The sequence below is a fragment of the Prenolepis imparis genome, unplaced genomic scaffold (assembly GCF_030444845.1).
Source record: "Prenolepis imparis isolate NDT839.2.m4 unplaced genomic scaffold, iyPreImpa1.0 SCAF_11, whole genome shotgun sequence".
Lineage (NCBI taxonomy): Eukaryota > Metazoa > Arthropoda > Insecta > Hymenoptera > Formicidae > Prenolepis > Prenolepis imparis.
Genome location: NW_028141169.1, coordinates 13,541,699 through 13,560,028, shown reverse-complemented (window position 1 = coordinate 13,560,028; position 18,330 = coordinate 13,541,699). Strand labels below are relative to the sequence as shown.

General features: G+C 28.2%; 1 protein-coding gene and 2 pseudogenes across 4 annotated transcripts; all 3 read left to right on the top strand.

The window, feature by feature from the left end:
• Positions 1–2,612: 2,612 nt before the first annotated feature.
• Positions 2,613–10,075, top strand: LOC145942670 (uncharacterized). 3 transcript variants are annotated; one of them, XM_083049611.1, is made up of 5 exons: positions 2,614–3,184; positions 3,353–3,522; positions 3,592–3,690; positions 9,388–9,495; positions 9,934–10,071. In XM_083049611.1, the coding sequence occupies exons 1-5, from the start codon at positions 3,126–3,128 to the stop codon at positions 9,939–9,941; spliced, it is 444 nt and encodes a 147-aa protein (XP_082905737.1). In that variant the 5' UTR covers positions 2,614–3,125; the 3' UTR covers positions 9,942–10,071. The 3 variants fall into 3 exon arrangements, with proteins under 3 accessions (XP_082905736.1, XP_082905737.1, XP_082905738.1); XM_083049610.1 differs by having other exon boundaries at positions 2,613–3,184; positions 9,388–10,075; XM_083049612.1 differs by lacking the exons at positions 9,388–9,495; positions 9,934–10,071 and adding an exon at positions 3,756–3,892 and having other exon boundaries at positions 2,621–3,184.
• On the top strand, positions 4,193–6,506 carry LOC145942668 (uncharacterized; annotated as a pseudogene). Its single transcript, XR_014426399.1, has 5 exons — positions 4,193–5,381; positions 5,657–5,754; positions 5,913–6,020; positions 6,187–6,340; positions 6,441–6,506. The product of XR_014426399.1 is annotated as an uncharacterized LOC145942668 (transcript).
• A 1,737-nt stretch (positions 10,076–11,812) lies between the features above and the next one.
• LOC145942979 (uncharacterized) lies at positions 11,813–13,536 on the top strand (annotated as a pseudogene).
• Positions 13,537–18,330: the final 4,794 nt, after the last annotated feature.

Genomic DNA, 18,330 nt, shown 5'->3' with positions numbered 1-18,330 from the left:
TTAAATGAAATTAATACCTGGCTTCGCAAATAAAATAAGTTATTTATTAAATTTGTTGTCATATTCAGAGTAGCAAAAATCATTAAGAATTATTATTTGCCAAGCTAGGTATTGATATTATTATTTCGGAACCTTACCTATAAGCCAAATTATGTATATCCTACTTCGATTTATTTTCTTCATTTCTAAAATGATTAATAAATATATAATGCATTCGTAACGATATAGACATTAATTTACATCAAAAAATATTCTAAAACAAATTTTGACACAAATTTCTTATCTCTAATAACCTCTTTTTAAAAATGAGTGAGAGAGAGAGAGAGAGAGAGAGAGAGAGAGAGAGAGAGAGAGAGAATGCGAAGAAGAGAAAGAAGCCGAGGCAGAGGAAAAGGCCGAGACGGAGGAAGAGACCGAGGTAATATAAATATTATTTTTTTATATAATTATAAAATAAAAAAAAGATACTTAAAAATTCTCTATCATTTTTAAACAAATAAAAAAATTTAAATAAAATTTTCTTCTGATTTCTTTTTAAAAATTTATTTTGTTAATGATTGAGAGAGAGCGAGCACGAGAGCGATATTAATATATGTACAGTGGTCAGTGAGGTTGCAACACTTTTTTTTAATGAGTTTATAAATGTGCAGTAAAATTCAAGATACAAATTTTTTCATGTACTTATGCATTATTCGCAAATTTGACATCATGATCATTCATATTTACGCATAAGCACATGAAAAGATTTGTATCTTAAATTTTACTACACATTTATAAACTTATTTTAAAAAAAATATGTCCCGCAACCTCACTGACCACCACTGTACATATACGTCATTTCGTGCACATTAGCATGGATCTCAACCAAAATTGTGGACATTATGCGTTACCCTCTGAGAACATTCGTGGACATTGGCTATGTAGTTCATGTCCACGTTTTCTATGTCCACAGAGGGCGTATCGCTTTCAGGGATCACCTAAAACCGGGCCACAGTATATACAGTAGCGCAACTCTCTCGATTTTGTGTTGGCCAAAATGGAGTGCGCATGCGCGAAGTAAGCGAGTTGCCCTCTGAACTTCTCTTTCACTCACTCTTACTTGTTTCGGTCTCTCTCAGTCTCATTTAAATGCCTTAACACATTTAAATGCCCTCTTAAAATTTAATTGCGACAATAATTCTCATGCCAATTTGGAATAATAATTAGTAAGTATACAAAGCGGTAATTAAAATTAATTTTATCTCATTTTTTATAAAAACATTATTTATAGATTATTACTATATGTATTTTTACTATACTATATGTATTATAATATTATTAATTATTTTATATAAAGTCTCTTTTGCTCTTCTAAGGTTCTTTCTTGTTTGTATCGAAGTGGATCGAGTAGCTGAGGTACAGACAGGTAAAGAATTTGGAAGAAAAAATAGAGATATTAGGTATATATATATATGTATATGCATATTTATAAAAATCTTTTTTAAACATTTCTTTGTTTATCATAAATATATAATATGTAATGTAATTTTTAGAATATCTACATTAAATCAACATGTTATTTTTAGGAAAACTAAAATACTTTTAATTTTATTTATTAATAAAATTTGTAATAAATATTTTATATGTGATTTGTAATAAATATTTTATATGTGATTATATTTTTGTTTCATAAATTTTATTTATATACTTCATATTAACATTATTATACAAAAATGTATTTAATAATTTTATATTTATATATTTAATAAATATAATTTTTTTAATTTATAAAAATATTGCATTTTATTATTTCTCGTTGTCACTTATTTATAGCGTGCAATTAAATTTTTGTATAATATAATATATAATTTTATTATTTTGATACATATAATTAATAATACTATGATTTTTTTTATAACAATGTATATAGTTAATAATTTTTATATATTATATTTTCTTTTTTTTACCTTTGTCTATTTTAACATTACACACGTCTCATATTATTTATTAATGATACGCTTTAGAAATTTTTATTTATTTTTTAACGTACATATTATTATAATAATTTTTATTTCTTTCTATTTTGTATTATTTTTGTTAAATTATATTATTCTGATATGTTAGTAATGACTGAGTTAGAAAGAGAATGAGTTAGAGAGAGAACAAACAAGAGTGTGCGAGAGAGAAGTTTAGATGGCATTACTGAGCAACTCGCTTATTTCGCACATGCGCACTCCATTTTGGCCAACACTAACTTCAAAGGCGCCGACAGAGAGTTGCGCTACTGTATATCAGTGTTGTGAGACGGGCCGGGTTTTCTCGCGCATGCGCGGCGGACATAGCATCAGTGAGGTATATGTACAGATAAAAAGATGTACCATGATCACATAATTCTGCAAAATTTTTTGTAATATAAGGAAAAATTTGTAATATATAATTAATAATACAGCATACATATGCACAATTATATATATACATATATATTGTATTATTAAATATATATTACATATTTCTCCCCCCAAGAGTGTCAACCGTCAGCGCCCTATCTCCTACCACCTCTTCACTACAGATAGATACATCACTGCTAACAGCCATTATGGCCGCGCATGCGCGAGAAAACCCGGCCCGTCTCACAACACTGCTGTATATACTGTGACCGGGCCGTGACGTCTCTCAGTCTTCTCTCTGACGAGATCAGAGACGCTGATCTCGTCAGAGAGAAGACTCGTATTCATAGTCCTTCCTTATCTTAAGGATAGAGGAAGCCTTCATGAAGGATGTCTTGAATCTCCAAGGCTGCCTTGTTTCACAAATGTACCTCGAGTCTCCCTTCCAGAAGGAAGGAATATTTTAGGGATTTTTAGTAACTTACTGGAGGCAGCATCGTTTTATAGTGCCTGCAACTAATTTCATGTAATATGAAAATTTTTTCGTATCGTGGTGATCGTGAATCGAGTCGTGATATGTTGTGATAAATTTTGCAACAATAATGGATAAAGATAAAACTACAAACGCTCATTATACGGAGCAGGAAAAAATGCTCTTGGCGCAGCTTATTTTTGAAGAAAAAATAATAGAAAGTAAAAAAACCGGTGCGTCAGATCTAAAAGATAAGGCGGATGCATGGGAGAGGATAACAAAAAAATATGCAAGTCAAGGTTGTACGCACTAGCAAACAGTTAAAAAAATGTTGGGACAATATGAAGTAAGTAATAATAATGTTTAATTGATAATTAATTAGTTTTTATATACTTTTTTCTTCCAATGTACATCCTCCTTCCATACATATGTATATTCGTATATTTATGTATAATTATATATTCGGTTTCTATTATATTTTCATATCTATTACCTTAATAATTAATTATTTTAGAAAACGAAAATTAACCACGGTAATCCGACACGAACGACTTATGACAGGTGGAGGTCCTGCGCTGGTACAGCCAAATGACCCAGTGATAGAATTCATAGATGCAACAAATGCAAATATAGATGTAGAAATTGACTGTGCATTTGACAGCACTGCAGTATTTGAGAAAAAATGTAAGCATTACATATAGTTTTTATATTTCTTTTATATTACGACAATCATTGTTGACTTTTTACTTTTAGATAATGTAAAGATGGATAGTACGATGAATTCTACGAAAAGAAAACTGATCATCGAAGTGGAAAGTGAGAAGGAAGAGGATGAAGATAATATCGATGAAGGTACGTATGATCAGAGCATTCCATCTACGTCTCGTAATATTCATTCTGCGAATCTCCTCCTCAAGGAAGCTCATGACCTGCCTTGAGATAAGGGAGCCAATAAGGTTCCTTGTTCGATTAAGGAAGGTTTATGAAACTTGAAACAAGGAATAAGGAATCCTTATTCCTCAAGGAAGGACTATGAATACGGGTATGAGGCCGGTATTCATAGTCGGTTCTTATATTTAAGAATGTCTTAAGTACAATCTTAACCGGCCACAGAGCCGTATTTGCATCTTAAGACATTACTTAAGACGGTCTTGAAATAAGAACGGACTATGAATACCGGCCTGAGTCTTCTCTCTGATGATAGCGTATAGCGCATTGATCAAAAAGTGAGAAATTCAAGGAGAATAATAAACTGTTCAGAAGATATAGAGATAACATTCAAACATTTGCTCTGCTCTGCTTGTTCTTTTCGGCAGAGAGTAGTGTAAACATCGATTGAAACGTTAAACATAGAAGTAAGTGCATATTTTTTGTATAAGTTGTTCATTTATTTTTATTTAAAATATAATAATCCTTTTGCAAAACAAATGTTATAAAAATTGAAATTAAAAGTCATATTTTTCTTTACCTATTTATTAAAATTTTATAGAGAATAAGTATTCCTAATTTATTAATTTCACGAACGTGTTAATCTTAAATATATCATTAAAATGATATAGGTATATACATTACATTAACATATGACACAACAAATGTTATTAGAATGTTCACATTTACAGTTCCGCTTAATACACACATAATAAAAATGTGTAATCACGAAAAAGTAGAATCAACCGATCAAAGCTTCAATTATTATGCCTTTTGTCTTTTCACAGAAAAGATTTATTAGTTACAAAGAACAATATCGAACACTCATGGACGTACAAAAGGTGAATTCTTTAAATGTTCTATTAAACATGGTCTCAGGTAATTTGTTACCATTGACAATTCGTCATTTCCCATATTCTGGAAAGTATACAGCTCTCTAGTGTGGTTGCTCGAAATAGTCCAAATATGTGTGCTAATTCCTGGATGCATTCATGTGCCGAAAGAAAAGGCTTTAAAAGACGGTCTAATTGGTATTGTGATAACAATGGAAGTGGTCTTCCTGGTCGTACAAATTCACGCACGTAAAGAATTGGTGCAGCAATTGATACAAAAATTGAATAATATCTTGTGCGTGGATGATGATATTTTGAGAAACATAGTAATGAATACGATAAAGCCGATAGAGATTCCCGTTAAATTTTACTGGACAGCTGGCGTGATGTCTATAATTATATGGAGTAGTGTACCATTTCCGACAATCTTTCAAAAATATCTTTCAAAAATATCTTTTCTTACGTGGATTATAGAATGCCGGTCGTGTTTTCCAAAGAGCCATTCTCAATCAATATTTTTGTGTTGGGGAGTTTTGTCATAATGACCAGCAGCGTGTATATTTTTACAAAGAAAGTCGGTGTGGACAGCTACATGATAAATATGATACTGTTATTAACGGCACAATATAAATACATCGCTTCAAAACTTTCAATGATATTTTGCGATAGAATTCCGCAGATTAATTGCAATAGTTCTAATCAAAACAAGTGTTATTCTGAAACAAATTTTAATGCGGAAGAGCAGATGAAATCTTTATGTCGGCATCATCACGCGGTTCTTCAGTAAGTTTTTTAAAAAATTATCAGTATAATCATATATTCTTTTATCAAAATCTTTTGATTTAATCTTATAAATCTTTTAATAACGTTTTTTAACTAGTAAGTATAATGTGCATTTGAATTATTAAATTTTATAAATAAGGTAAAGAAATGTTTTCTTGTGTGTGTAATATTCAATTAGATAAACTTATTATTATAATTGACAATTAATATAATATTTTAATTTTATTTGTTAATATAATATGTAATGTGATAGTATTTTATGAGTTTTGTTTCAGTGTAACATTATTGTTAAGAAAACTGCTATCTTTGAATTTTAGTCTAATATATATTATCAGCGTTTTTCGCTTTTGCTGCATCGCTTATGGTGATTTCAGTAAGTAATAATTTTTTACATTAGTTAATCTCTAGAAATAATATGCTTGTTAGATATGGCTAGGCAATATAATGCAATATAGTGCATCTTATCGCAAATTATCAATTATAGTATATCACCATTTCTTGATGATTCTTCGTGTTTTCCTGAAACTTCAGATACCATCAACCACTTTATTGGAAGCGTTCTCACTCGTTATGTACGCGTCGGGTGGAGTAGTACAGCTGTACATAATGTGTTCTTGTGTGCAACAACTATTAGATGCGGTAAATTTAGTAATGCATACGTTCACACATAGATATTAAATATAAGACAAAATAAATATAGAAATGTGGGTATTAAATTAATAAAGAAATGTTATTATATGCATGTGTTATTTTTTTTTAGTGTATTAATTTAGAGTATTAAAGTTTTTTTTTATTTTTAATTTAGAGTATTAAAATAACGGAACAAGCATTTCACGAGGAATGGTATCAATTTGGATCTTCTAAAACGGACATTCATGTTTATGATAATGACTAATAATTTAGAGCTTAAACTTTCAACATTTGAAAAATACAATTTGTCTCTACCCTCATTCATGATGGTGAGTTTTTATGTATATCTCATATATTCTAAAATATTCTATTAGCATTTTAACTTTCTTTATTTTAAATGTTTTCCGGTTTTTGAGTAATGTTTTCTAGATCTTAAAGCAATCATATTCCATCGCGCTTTTATTACTAAAAATTAATTGAAAAATGGATGGATGATTATATAGATAATATACACAGTAAGTATATATCTCACTAAAAAAACAAACAAAATAATAATATATAAAAATATATAGTAACTTTTTGAAATCAACTTTCATTGTTCTAAAATTTGTAATTCTTTCAGTAAAGATAGTATTAAATGTACAATAAAATAGACAATTAATAAATGTAAGTAAAAATGCTAGTATAAAACATAGATTTCACTGTGTGACACAGAGAATTGAGAAATACATATATAATAAACTCTAACTGTTTATGACAATATTGAATTTACAACAGAGTCTATTCTTGAATCTTATCTTACATTAGATAATAATTATACCTACATTTTTATTTAATAACAATTATTTTTAATATATAAAAAAACAAAATATTTGTCTCTTGTTATGCTTCTGAAAATCATTAGTAAAATATCAAATATAAATTAATTATTTATAATAACTTACTTAAAGATGAGCTTGCAATATATGAAGATGTAATTAAAAACATATTCTATATATGAATTTACTAAAACACTCAGTAGTATGCCATGTCAATAAAAAGTTTTCTCGTGATACGTTAGACATTAGTATGTAGTAAGCTGTATGGATTTGCCGGATTAAAAGTCTGTGAAGGTCGCAGGCATATACCATAAGATAATCATAGCCTTATAGAAACGTGACAATCAAATAAATTTATAGTCATATTTGTCTTTATTGAATCCAGAACATTTTTCTGCAATAAATCGTTCTTTACCATCACATTTATGCTTTTTTTCTTTTTTATATTTGTACACTAATGTACAAAGTCTTCCTGACTAATCATATATTCAGAGAATTGCGATCTGACTTTTTATGATTTATCACGCACATACTCGAGCAATAATAATATAGCAAATATCGACATGTCTCTACAGAGATATTTAAAATGAAAAAAGCGTATTTTATATTTTATGTATATTGTCGCATAATGATAGAGCATATAGTGTATTGAAAAATGGAAAGGAAGAATTTGCGAGAGAAATAATAAATTGTTCAGATTATAGCAATAATTTTTGAATAGTCTTAAAAAGTCTTAGAAAGTCTTGATTAAACACTTTGGCAGAAAGGAGCCTGAGTATCGATAGAAACATAAAGCAAAGGTAAATGTATTATATACTATATGTATATGTATATATACATATATACAGTTGTCTATATATTTTTATTTAAAATATATAAATTCTAAAAGAATTTTTTTGGAATGAGTGTGTTATGATCAAAATTAAAAAAGCTTTCTCTTTATTTTTTAAAACTTAAAATTTTTTAAATATATTATTAATTCAACTTCATTAATTGTGAGTTAGATGATTTTAAATACATTAGAATATACATAGAGGTACAAATAAAAAATCGTAAGAAATGACAAAATAAGTGATCATTAATATATTTTAATATGGAGTAAAAATATATAATCATGAAAAAATAGAAGCGATCTGGTCGAAGTCTCAATTATAATTATTATACTTTCCGTTTTATAGAATAAACTTAGCGCAAAGGACAACATAAAATTTATGGATATCCAAAGAGTTAATTTTTTAAATGTTCGTTTGAACAAAATCTCAGGTAACCTATTACCAATGACTGTTGGCAATTCATCGTTTCCCGTATTATGGAAAATATACAGCATTTTAGTATGGTTGCTTGAAATAGTTCAAACATGTATAACAATTCCCGGGTGCATGTTTGTGCCGAAAGAAAAAGCTCTGAAAGATGGTTTGGTCGCTATTGTAGTTACAATAGAAGTGGTCTTCCTGGTCGTACAAATTCACACGCGTAGGAAACTGGTGCAGCAATTGATCCAGAAATTAAATGACATTTTACGCGTAGAAGACGAAATGATGAAAAGTACGGTAATAGCGACGCTGAAACCGATGAAGATTCCACTTAGGTTTTACTGGATGGCCGGCTTAGTATCTATAATTATATGGAGTGGCGTACCATTTACGTTAGTCTTTCAAAGAGATACTTTTTTCTACGTGGATTATAGAATGCCAATTGCTTACACCAAAGAACCATTCTCGACCAGTATTTTTGTGTTGGGAAGTTTTGTCATAATGACCAGCAGCATGTATATTTTTACAAAGAAAGTTAGTGTGGATAGCTACATGATAAATCTGATATTATTAATAACGGCACAATATAAATATATTGCTATAAAACTCTCTATGATATTTCACGATGGAGTTCTGCAGATTAATGATAATGATAGTTCTAATAAAAAAAAACTGTATTTTAAAACACATTTTAATGCAGAAGAACAGATGAAATCTTTATGTCGGCATCATCGCGCTATTTTTCGGTAAATTTATTAACTGAAAATTTAATGTTAGTAGAATCAGAGATCTTTCGAAAAAGGTTTTTATTTAATATAAATCTTTTTACGTGACATTTTTTAATTAGTAACAAAAATGCACTTAAATAATTAAATTGCAAAAATTAAATTTGAAATGTTTTATTGTATAACATTCAATTAAATAAATTTATTATTTTAACATTTAATATAATATTTTAATTTTAATTTTAATTTTGAACATAATTTAATAATATTTTATAAATTTTGTTTTAGCATAACGTTAATGTTGAGAAAACTGCTATCTTTGAATTTTAGTTTAATATATATTATTAGCGTTCTTCGGTTTTGCGGTATCACTATCATGCTAATTTCAGTAAGAAAAAAATATTTTTTTTAAATTAATTAATATTTAGAGTGTATTTTTTTGGCGATATAAAAATAAATTATATATAATAATAATATGTAATATAATATATACATATAGATGTATCTCATCGCAAAATATTATCAATTATAATAAATCACTTATCATATCATAATTTTTTGTGTTTTCTTGAAATTTTAGATACCATCAACGACTTTATTAGAAGGTTCCTTGATCGCTATGTACGCATCTGGAGGAATAGTGCAGCTCTATATAATATGTTCTTGTGTACAACAACTATTAGATGCGGTAAATTTAGTTATATAATTAAATAATATATACTCTTATATACATATACATAAATTAAATACAAAGCAGTATAAATTGAACAATGTGAGAAATCAAAAATGTATTATTATGCATAGATTAGATAGAGAGAAAAGTACATTATTATGCATTGTTATTATATGTTATACATGAAACAGTTCAGTGATAAGAACAGTTGCCCAGAAAGATTCAATTCTCGATTCAATCACTTGCATCTCAGATATTTTTCTAATCCGCAAATATCGTTTTCTAGCGATTATTTATTAGGTTGAAAAATATGCAAATTTACACAGTTAAGTTAGTGCTTCTGCCATTGATATGTAAATAATTGCTACGAGTGTATGCAGGCTTGCCACCCTTCATTACATATACCTCAGTTTATTACTTGAACTACATATTACTATCTTCTTTGTAATTTAGAGTATTGAAATAACGGATCAAGCATTCCATCAGGAGTGGTATCGATTGAGACCTTCCATAAAACGAGCATTCTTGTTTATGATATCAGCTAATAATTTAGAGCTTAAACTTTCAACATTTGAAAAATATAATTTGTCTTTGCCGTCATTCATGGTGGTGAGTTTATATATATATATTTCGTATTCTAATATATATATATATTCTATTAGCATTTTCAAACATTTATTTAAGTTTTCGAATAATATTCTAGATTTTAAATCAATCATACTCTATTGCACTTCTGTTATTAAAAACCAGTTAAAAAGTGATGAGAGCATTATTATGCAGTTTTACATACATATAGTAAGTATAAAGCTTAATGAACAAGAAATGAATAGAAATAAATTTATAATGTTTAAGATAAATTTTTATCTTGCTATAGTTAATAATTTTTATATTAAAAATAATTATTAAGTAATACACAATGTAGGATAGATAATTAAAAAATTTAAATGTAAGTATATGTTAATATAATAGTATATATGCTAGTATAGTATGAGTTCTGTTATAACAGAAAAGCAATAAAAACTGTGTTTTTTTAGGATAACATGAGAAATAAATTTTATAATTATACATATATATAGTATTTTTTTTATATATGTATATATGCATATCTTATATAACAGTTATATATTTTTCATTGATAGCAGTGTTGTTTATAATGTGTAAAAGATGTTGAAGTTTTATCTTTTTAAATATCTACTTCCAAAAATTTATCATTATTTAAAATCATTATATAAAAAATTATTATTATTAGAAACTCAAATGATAATAATTAAAATGATATTAAAAATAATAACTTACGTTAATAATCAGCTTGTGCTATATACCTATAAAGATAGGATCTTTAAATATTTTATAAATTATCCTAATAAATAATTCTTTTTTTTTGTAATAATATATTCAGATTAGTTCGAAATTCTTCTATCATTATAGCATGTGTCAGACAGCAGTAAATTTAGAGCGTTTCTCGGATTTTGCAGTACTGACAATAAAAGAGGGTCAGTACAGCCTAAGATAATTGCTTCTTTATACTACGTTGATAATTACAGGCAAACTTATAGTCGCATTAAAACCAGTTTTCTTCAATTCAAATTGTCGTTAACTATCATAACATTTGTTGTTTCACGAGAACTCCCTTATATTCGCGTACATAGTATATATACGACGTCTATCAGCTATTCATAATGTTGTAATTATTAATGATTCATCCATGCACTCGATAAATGAACATAGAGCAAATGTCCCTTAATTACAAGGAATGGAGCATATTTCCAATTCTGTAGACTGCTGTATGAATGTTTAATATATTAATAAAAGACAGGAAGAATTTACAAACACACTAATAAGTTCAAGATATATAGTAACTTTTACATATTGATAAATATGTCCTACATATTCTTACGGTCAGAGAAGAGCGTGGATGTCGCTAGAAACGTCAGACAAAAGTAAGTGCACATCCAATGTCTGTATATTTTTAAGAATATAATGCTAAAAGTGACTCTGTTATAGAACAAGTATATTAATGACAATTAAAACTAAATAAATTTTCAAAGTTTATTTTTTTAAATTTAAAAAGAGACATTGAATTTGATTAATTACAAGTATGTTGGCCTTAAATATTACTGAAATGATATATGTACCTAAATTTAATGTGAATAAAATTTTTAAAAGCAGCTATAATTAATATATGTATATATATTAGCATTAGAGTCTTATTTAGCACATAATAAAATTGCACACTTACAAAATAATAGAATCGATCAATCAAACTACGTTTATATTATGTCCTTCTCTTCCAGAACAATACTTATTTACCGCGAAAGGCGACATCGAACTCATGGATTTCCAAAAGATGAATCCCTTAAATGTCTGGCTAAATCTGTTATCAGGCAATTTATTACCTATGACTGCCAATTCGTCGTTTCCGATACTTTGGAAGATATACAGCGTGTTTGTGTGGTTACTCGAATTCACATATACGGGTGCATTAATATCCGGTTGTTTTTGCGTATCAATAGAAAAAGCATTGAATGATGGTGTACTCAGTCTAATAGTTGCCTTAGAAGGAATCTTCATGGTTGCACGAATTCACGTGCAAAGAGAATTGATACAACAATTGATACAGAAACTTAACAATATTCTACACGTTGAAGACGAAGTCATGAAAAGAATCATCGCAACAAATTTAAAGCCTATGGAAATCCCATTCAGACTTTATCTGGCAGGTGGTTCGTTATCTGTTTTTCTGTTTTGCTGTATATCTCTCCCGTTAGCTGTCGAAAAGGATATTTTCTTTTACGAAGATTACAAGATACCGGTCACCTATTCCAAGGAGCCATTCTCCACTGATATCTTCTTACTGGGCAGTATAATATTATTGATCAGCAACATGTATGTTTTTTTTAAAAAGGTCGGTGTGGACGTGTATATGACATATCTGGTAGCATTGATAACGGCACAGTATCAATACATTGCTTTTAAACTTGTTTCAAGACAGTGATCATCGGCAATATACTGGCAGTTCTCGAGAAAATCATCTTAAGACAGATTTTTTCGCGGAGAAAGAAATCAGAAGCTTATGTCGACATCACAATTCTGTTACACAGTAAATACATTTCTTAAACATTATTAGTAAAATTGCAAATTCTTCGAAGAATTTTCGTTCAAAGCGCTCATATATTTCTCTCACACAAGTATATTATATAATACATTTTTAAAGCACAGTATTATAATTTACTATATTTTTATTTTTATGCAATATTTTACGAATACAAATTATGCTTTTCTGTTTCAGCATAACGTTAATGCTGAAAAAATTATTATCTTTAAATTTCTCGTTAATATACATAAACAATGTTTTTCGATTTTGTTTTCTTGGTATCATGTTAACTAAGGTAAGACTAAAAGTTTTTGATATCAATTATTTTATAAATGCTATCTCAGTTTTGCAGATGCAATGACGTAATAAATACTATGAAATTATTCTCACAAATTATCATCAGTTATAGTATAGCAACGATGTCTTCTCTGCTTATGCGTAAATATGAATGATCATGATGTCAAATTTGCGAATAATGCATAAGCACATGAAAAGATTTGTATCTTAAATTTTACTACACATTTATAAACTTATTTAAAAAAAAATATGTCCCGCACTGACCACCACTGTACATATATACTCGCACTTTTTTTTTATTATTTATGCAAATTAGAATATTTATTCATCTAAAACAAAATTAATTCAACAATTATTTTAATATACACTTTCAAAAAACAATTTTTTTAATGTACTCAAAAAACTGGATATAATTTTTATTCAACTTATAATCTGATCTTACACCTTACATTTAATATATTTAATTTTTTATATATTGCCCAAAGTTTAACGTCATAAAATTTTGTCCTCGAATTACGTGGAACGCTACGCGCGAGAGGCGAAATCTCGTGCCTGCCGCCGCACGAGTCCACGAGACGCTCATCGTTGGTGAGACAAGAGCGATGGATTGTTGGTCCTTGTCTGACTCATCGGTTTGGTTCTCAACTCGGTTCTCATCCGAGTAGTTCAGATATGAACCATATCACGGATTCGAACCATTTCTATGTTTTTTACCGAGCGTAACGACGTAGTTCATGTCCACTTTGTCAGGGGGCGCATCAGTACACGCGTCCGCTAAATCGCGGTGGCCGCTCTCAGGTTTCTCTCTGTTAGTACCTAATTGAACATTCCGAGGCGCTGAAGATCATACCTCCGCAAAGTTAGCCCCCCCACTTTGACTTTTGTAATTTTTTTTTTTACTAATCGTTTGGTGGTCGTTTGGTAGTGTTTGGTACCGCATTAAAAACTTTTGGTGGTCTTTCGTTTTTTTAAAAAATCAATTTCAAATTTTTACCCTTCTCTTAGCCCCCCCACTTTAACTATTGTAATTTTTTTTTTACCAATTGTTTGGTGATCGTTTGGTAGTGTTTGGTACCGCATTAAAAACTTTTGGTGGTCTTTTGTTTTTTTAGAAAATCAATTTCAATTTTTTAAGGTACCATTTTATGCGCAGCGTACTGCCGCAGCAATTCGCTCCTATTGGTTGAAGTTCAATTGAATGAACAGCAAAGGCAGCAAAACAAGAGAACACGCAAGATGCAATTAGTTGATTCTAATTATTATTTCAGTTATTATTGCTGATATCAATAATAAATTTTAGGAATACAATAGATAATTATGAGAATAACAAGTAAAAATCGTAATCTTAACCTTAAAATAATAAAAAAATAATGAAATAATAAGGCTATAGCACACACTTTCCGTAACCGTAAACATAACCGTAACATAAGGATTTGACCAATCGCGTTGCTTGATTCATTTGACATGCAACCAATGTGAAACGAATCAAGCAACACGATTGGTCAAATCCTTATGTTACGGTTAGGGCCGGTATTCATAGTCGGTTCTTATATTTAAGACTGTCTTAAGGGTCGGCAGGCGACACGGTGGAGACGCCTGTCGGCCGGCCGGGAATTACGGATTCGTATAATCCAGATTTTAGCCAAAATACTGAATGAATCTCATTAAATTTACGATATTCTTAATCAGTAAGCTCGACTGTAATCAGCTAAAGAGCTATTTTATTAAAAAAAGGTGAAAATACAATTTTTTAATCAACTTGGGGAAATGTGCAGTTAGCAACGGGTAAGATTGGGTTAGCCGCGAGTCCGTATTTAATTTATTATAAATTTTTAAGAGCAAAAATGCAAAATCGGGCTCTTTAGCTGACTGCATTATTATATAAAGAATATATTAAAAAAAAAATCACGAAGCTATGTCACTTATTTGATGAGAAATCTGGACGATACGATTCTCACTAGATCTAAGGAACTGGGGAAATTTTCGTGGTAGCATACTGACAGCTTGACAAGGAGAGAGATAATCGTTCTGTCTTTGTCTCTCTTGCATCGCGTATGTGTAGCGTCCATGTAGGCACAAAACTAATATGTTGAGGACACGGATGCGATTATTGAAAGATAATGTCAACAAGAACCGGCTATCGTATTACCTTTGTTTCTCTGTATATGTAAAACGAGGATAACGATATCTTAGATCTTGCTCCTAACAATATCTTCCAATAATTGTATCTTATTGTATGCCGTATCTCGCATATATTATGTATCTCAAATTATAGAATAATGATTTATATTAAAATATATATTTTTTTTAAGGATTATTATATGCATAATTTAGAAAGAATATTTAAAATATTTATAAGTTTATATATATATATATATGTATATATATATGTATATATATATATATATATATATATATATATATATATATGTGATTGACAAGTATGTGTTATCTTGATTTCTTATTGATATTACTGTATAAAAATATCAGCTGCATAAAGAATAATATAAAGAACTTATGAATAACATATAAATAGCTCAATGCAAGGTGTTCGGTCTATCATCCTGAAAACTCGAGTTCAAGTCTATCGGTATATATATATATTTTTTTATATTTATTATTATTGGAATATATAGAAATTATTAAAAATATATATTTTTAAAGGCGATACTTAAGAATTTTTAAATATTGAAAGTATTTCAATAATTTTACAACTACAAACACATTGTATATATAAATGCAAAAAATTCGGTAAATAAATTAATCCAGTAATAAATCTATCTCTCTAAATCAGTAATCAATATATATATATATATATATATATATATATATATATATATATATCAGGGATTCGGACCGAAACAAAATTAGGGTTCGGTTTCGGTTACGGTTTAATAAAATATTGAATAACTGTTCCGGTTCCAGTTTCGGTTTTTTGATAAATAAAAAAACCGAAACCGTTTAAATTATGATTTTTTCGGTTACGGTTCCGGTTTTTAAAAATTTTTACTTTTTGTTTTTCTAATTAAATTAATTTCTAAATTATATTACTTTAAAAAATTATTATTAATTTTTATGACATAAATAAACAACACTTCATATTATACATAAAAATATATTTAGATATAGGTATATATAATATAGATACATATATAAATATATTTTCATATGTCATAAAAATTAATAATAATTTTTTAGAGTAATATAATTTATATATACTTTATATATATACCTATATATATATATATACCTATATATACTTTATATATATACCTATATATATATATATACCTATATATATATATATATATATATATATATATATATATAAAACAGAAAATATAATATCTTCACAGCTATCATTATTGCGATAATACATACACGTTTCAGAACATTTAAAAAATAATTATAATTAAGCAATTATTGTAAATGACCCAACTGGCTTAATTGATCTTTCTTAATTCGATATCATATATAAATATACAGACTACGTTTCGACCTTTGGTTCAGGTCCTTATCAAGTCTAAAATTAAAGGATAATACTATATAGAAGGAATCATTTTATAAAAGCATAACGCAAACCAAGTTGAAAACAACAATTATTATAAAGTAAATGATTAAAACATACCTTACTTAAAATTTTTTTCTTTTTTCAACATGTTACAATTCTCTCATCTGTACTAAACGTTTCGTATAGATGGTAAAAAACGAACTAAGTTAGACTTCCTTTATTATTCTATCATAAATAGGGTTTAAATTCTCTGTGTCTTTATGTAGGTTAATCGTGTTGTTAAATTTTTTTATATAAAACATTTCAGCTATCTCTCTTTTCCTAGTATGTGTTTCACGATGTAAAATATTAAATGTTGTCCATTTAAAGTCATGTAAATATTCATTTCTATGTTTGCTTTAGCAATTATTAGACAAGATTCCCTTAACAATATGTAAGTTCTTATTATGGAAATGTTCATCAGATAACAAAATAGCGTGATCGACTAATTGTAAGTTGTTAATGATGTAACCAAAGCGTTATAAGCAAACATAGAAATGAATATTTACATGACTTTAAATGGACAACCTTTAATATTTTACATCGTGAAACACATACTAGGAAAAGAGAAAAGAGATAGCTGAAATGTTTTATATAAAAAAATTTAACAACACGATTAACCTACATCCTACATAAAGACACAGAGAATTTAAACCCTATTTATGATAGAATAATAAAGGATGTCTAACTTAGTTCGTTTTTTACCATCTATACGAAACGTTTAGTACAGAGAGAATTGTAACATGTTGAAAAAAGAAAAAAAATTTAAGTAAGGTATGTTTTAATCATTTACTTTATAATAATTGTTGTTTTCAACTTGATTTGCGCTATGCTTTTATAAAATGATTCCTTCTATATAGTATTATCCTTTAATTTTAGACTTGATAAGGACCTGAACCGAAGGTCGAAACGTAGTCTGTATATTTATATATGATATCGAATTAATAAAGATCAATTAAGCCAGTTGGGTTGTTTACAATAATTGCTTAATTTTATTCTTCACTGGCGACACAAAAATACTCTTATAATTATAATTGTATAATATTGCACTTCGAGGAGACAGTTATCATGACACTTCCGTCATTTGCGCAAAAACAGAAAAAAAACCGAAAAGAACCGTAAACCGAAAATAATTTAACGGTCCGGTTATGGTTCCGGTGTTATAAATTTATCAGAATTTCAATACGGTTTACGGTTTCTGTTCTACTAAAAAAACGGTTATGGAACGGTTATCGGTTTTGGTCCGGGTCCCTGATATATATATATATATATATATATATATATATATATATTAATTATTGATTTATTACAGGATACATTAATTTATTCACGGAATTATTTTGCATTTTTATGTATATGATAGTTGTAAAATAATTGATCTTTTCAATATTTAAAAATTCTCAAAGTTAATCGCCTTTAAAAATATATTTTTTAAAATAATTTTTATATATTCTAATATATTATTAAAAAAAATCGTATTGATAGACTTGAACTTGAGTCTTCAGGGTGACAGACCGAACACCTTGCATTGAGCTATTTATAATATGTTACTCGTATGTTCTTTACATCACGATTTATATGGAGCAAGTATTCTTATACAGTAACATCAATATAATCAAAAAGTAATTAAGTAATACATATTTGTTAGCCTATAAATCTACAATTGCCACTACATGTTAGACAAGAATTAAAATACTCGTTCTCTCCTTGTCTCTCTATCGCGCTGACGATACATAAAATATCGATAAAAAGGTAGAAATAAAAAAGCAATAAATTGCCAAGTCTAATAAGCGCCCGTGTCTTACATGTTGTATATTAGTTCACTCTGCGAATTATTATTTTATCATTATTATTTATCATTGTACAATTTGGAGACATATATATAAATTTTTGATACTATTTGTTATAT

Excerpts from the sequence above, each read along its gene's own strand:
- LOC145942670 (XM_083049610.1), top strand. The coding sequence starts at position 3,126 with ATGCAAGTCAAGGTTGTACGCACTAGCAAACAGTTAAAAAAATGTTGG. Across the intron at positions 3,523-3,591 it reads TGCAGTATTTGAGAAAAAAT|ATAATGTAAAGATGGATAGT; the intron begins GTAAGCATTACA and ends TTTTACTTTTAG. Across the intron at positions 3,691-9,387 it reads TGAAGATAATATCGATGAAG|ATACCATCAACGACTTTATT; the intron begins GTACGTATGATC and ends TTGAAATTTTAG.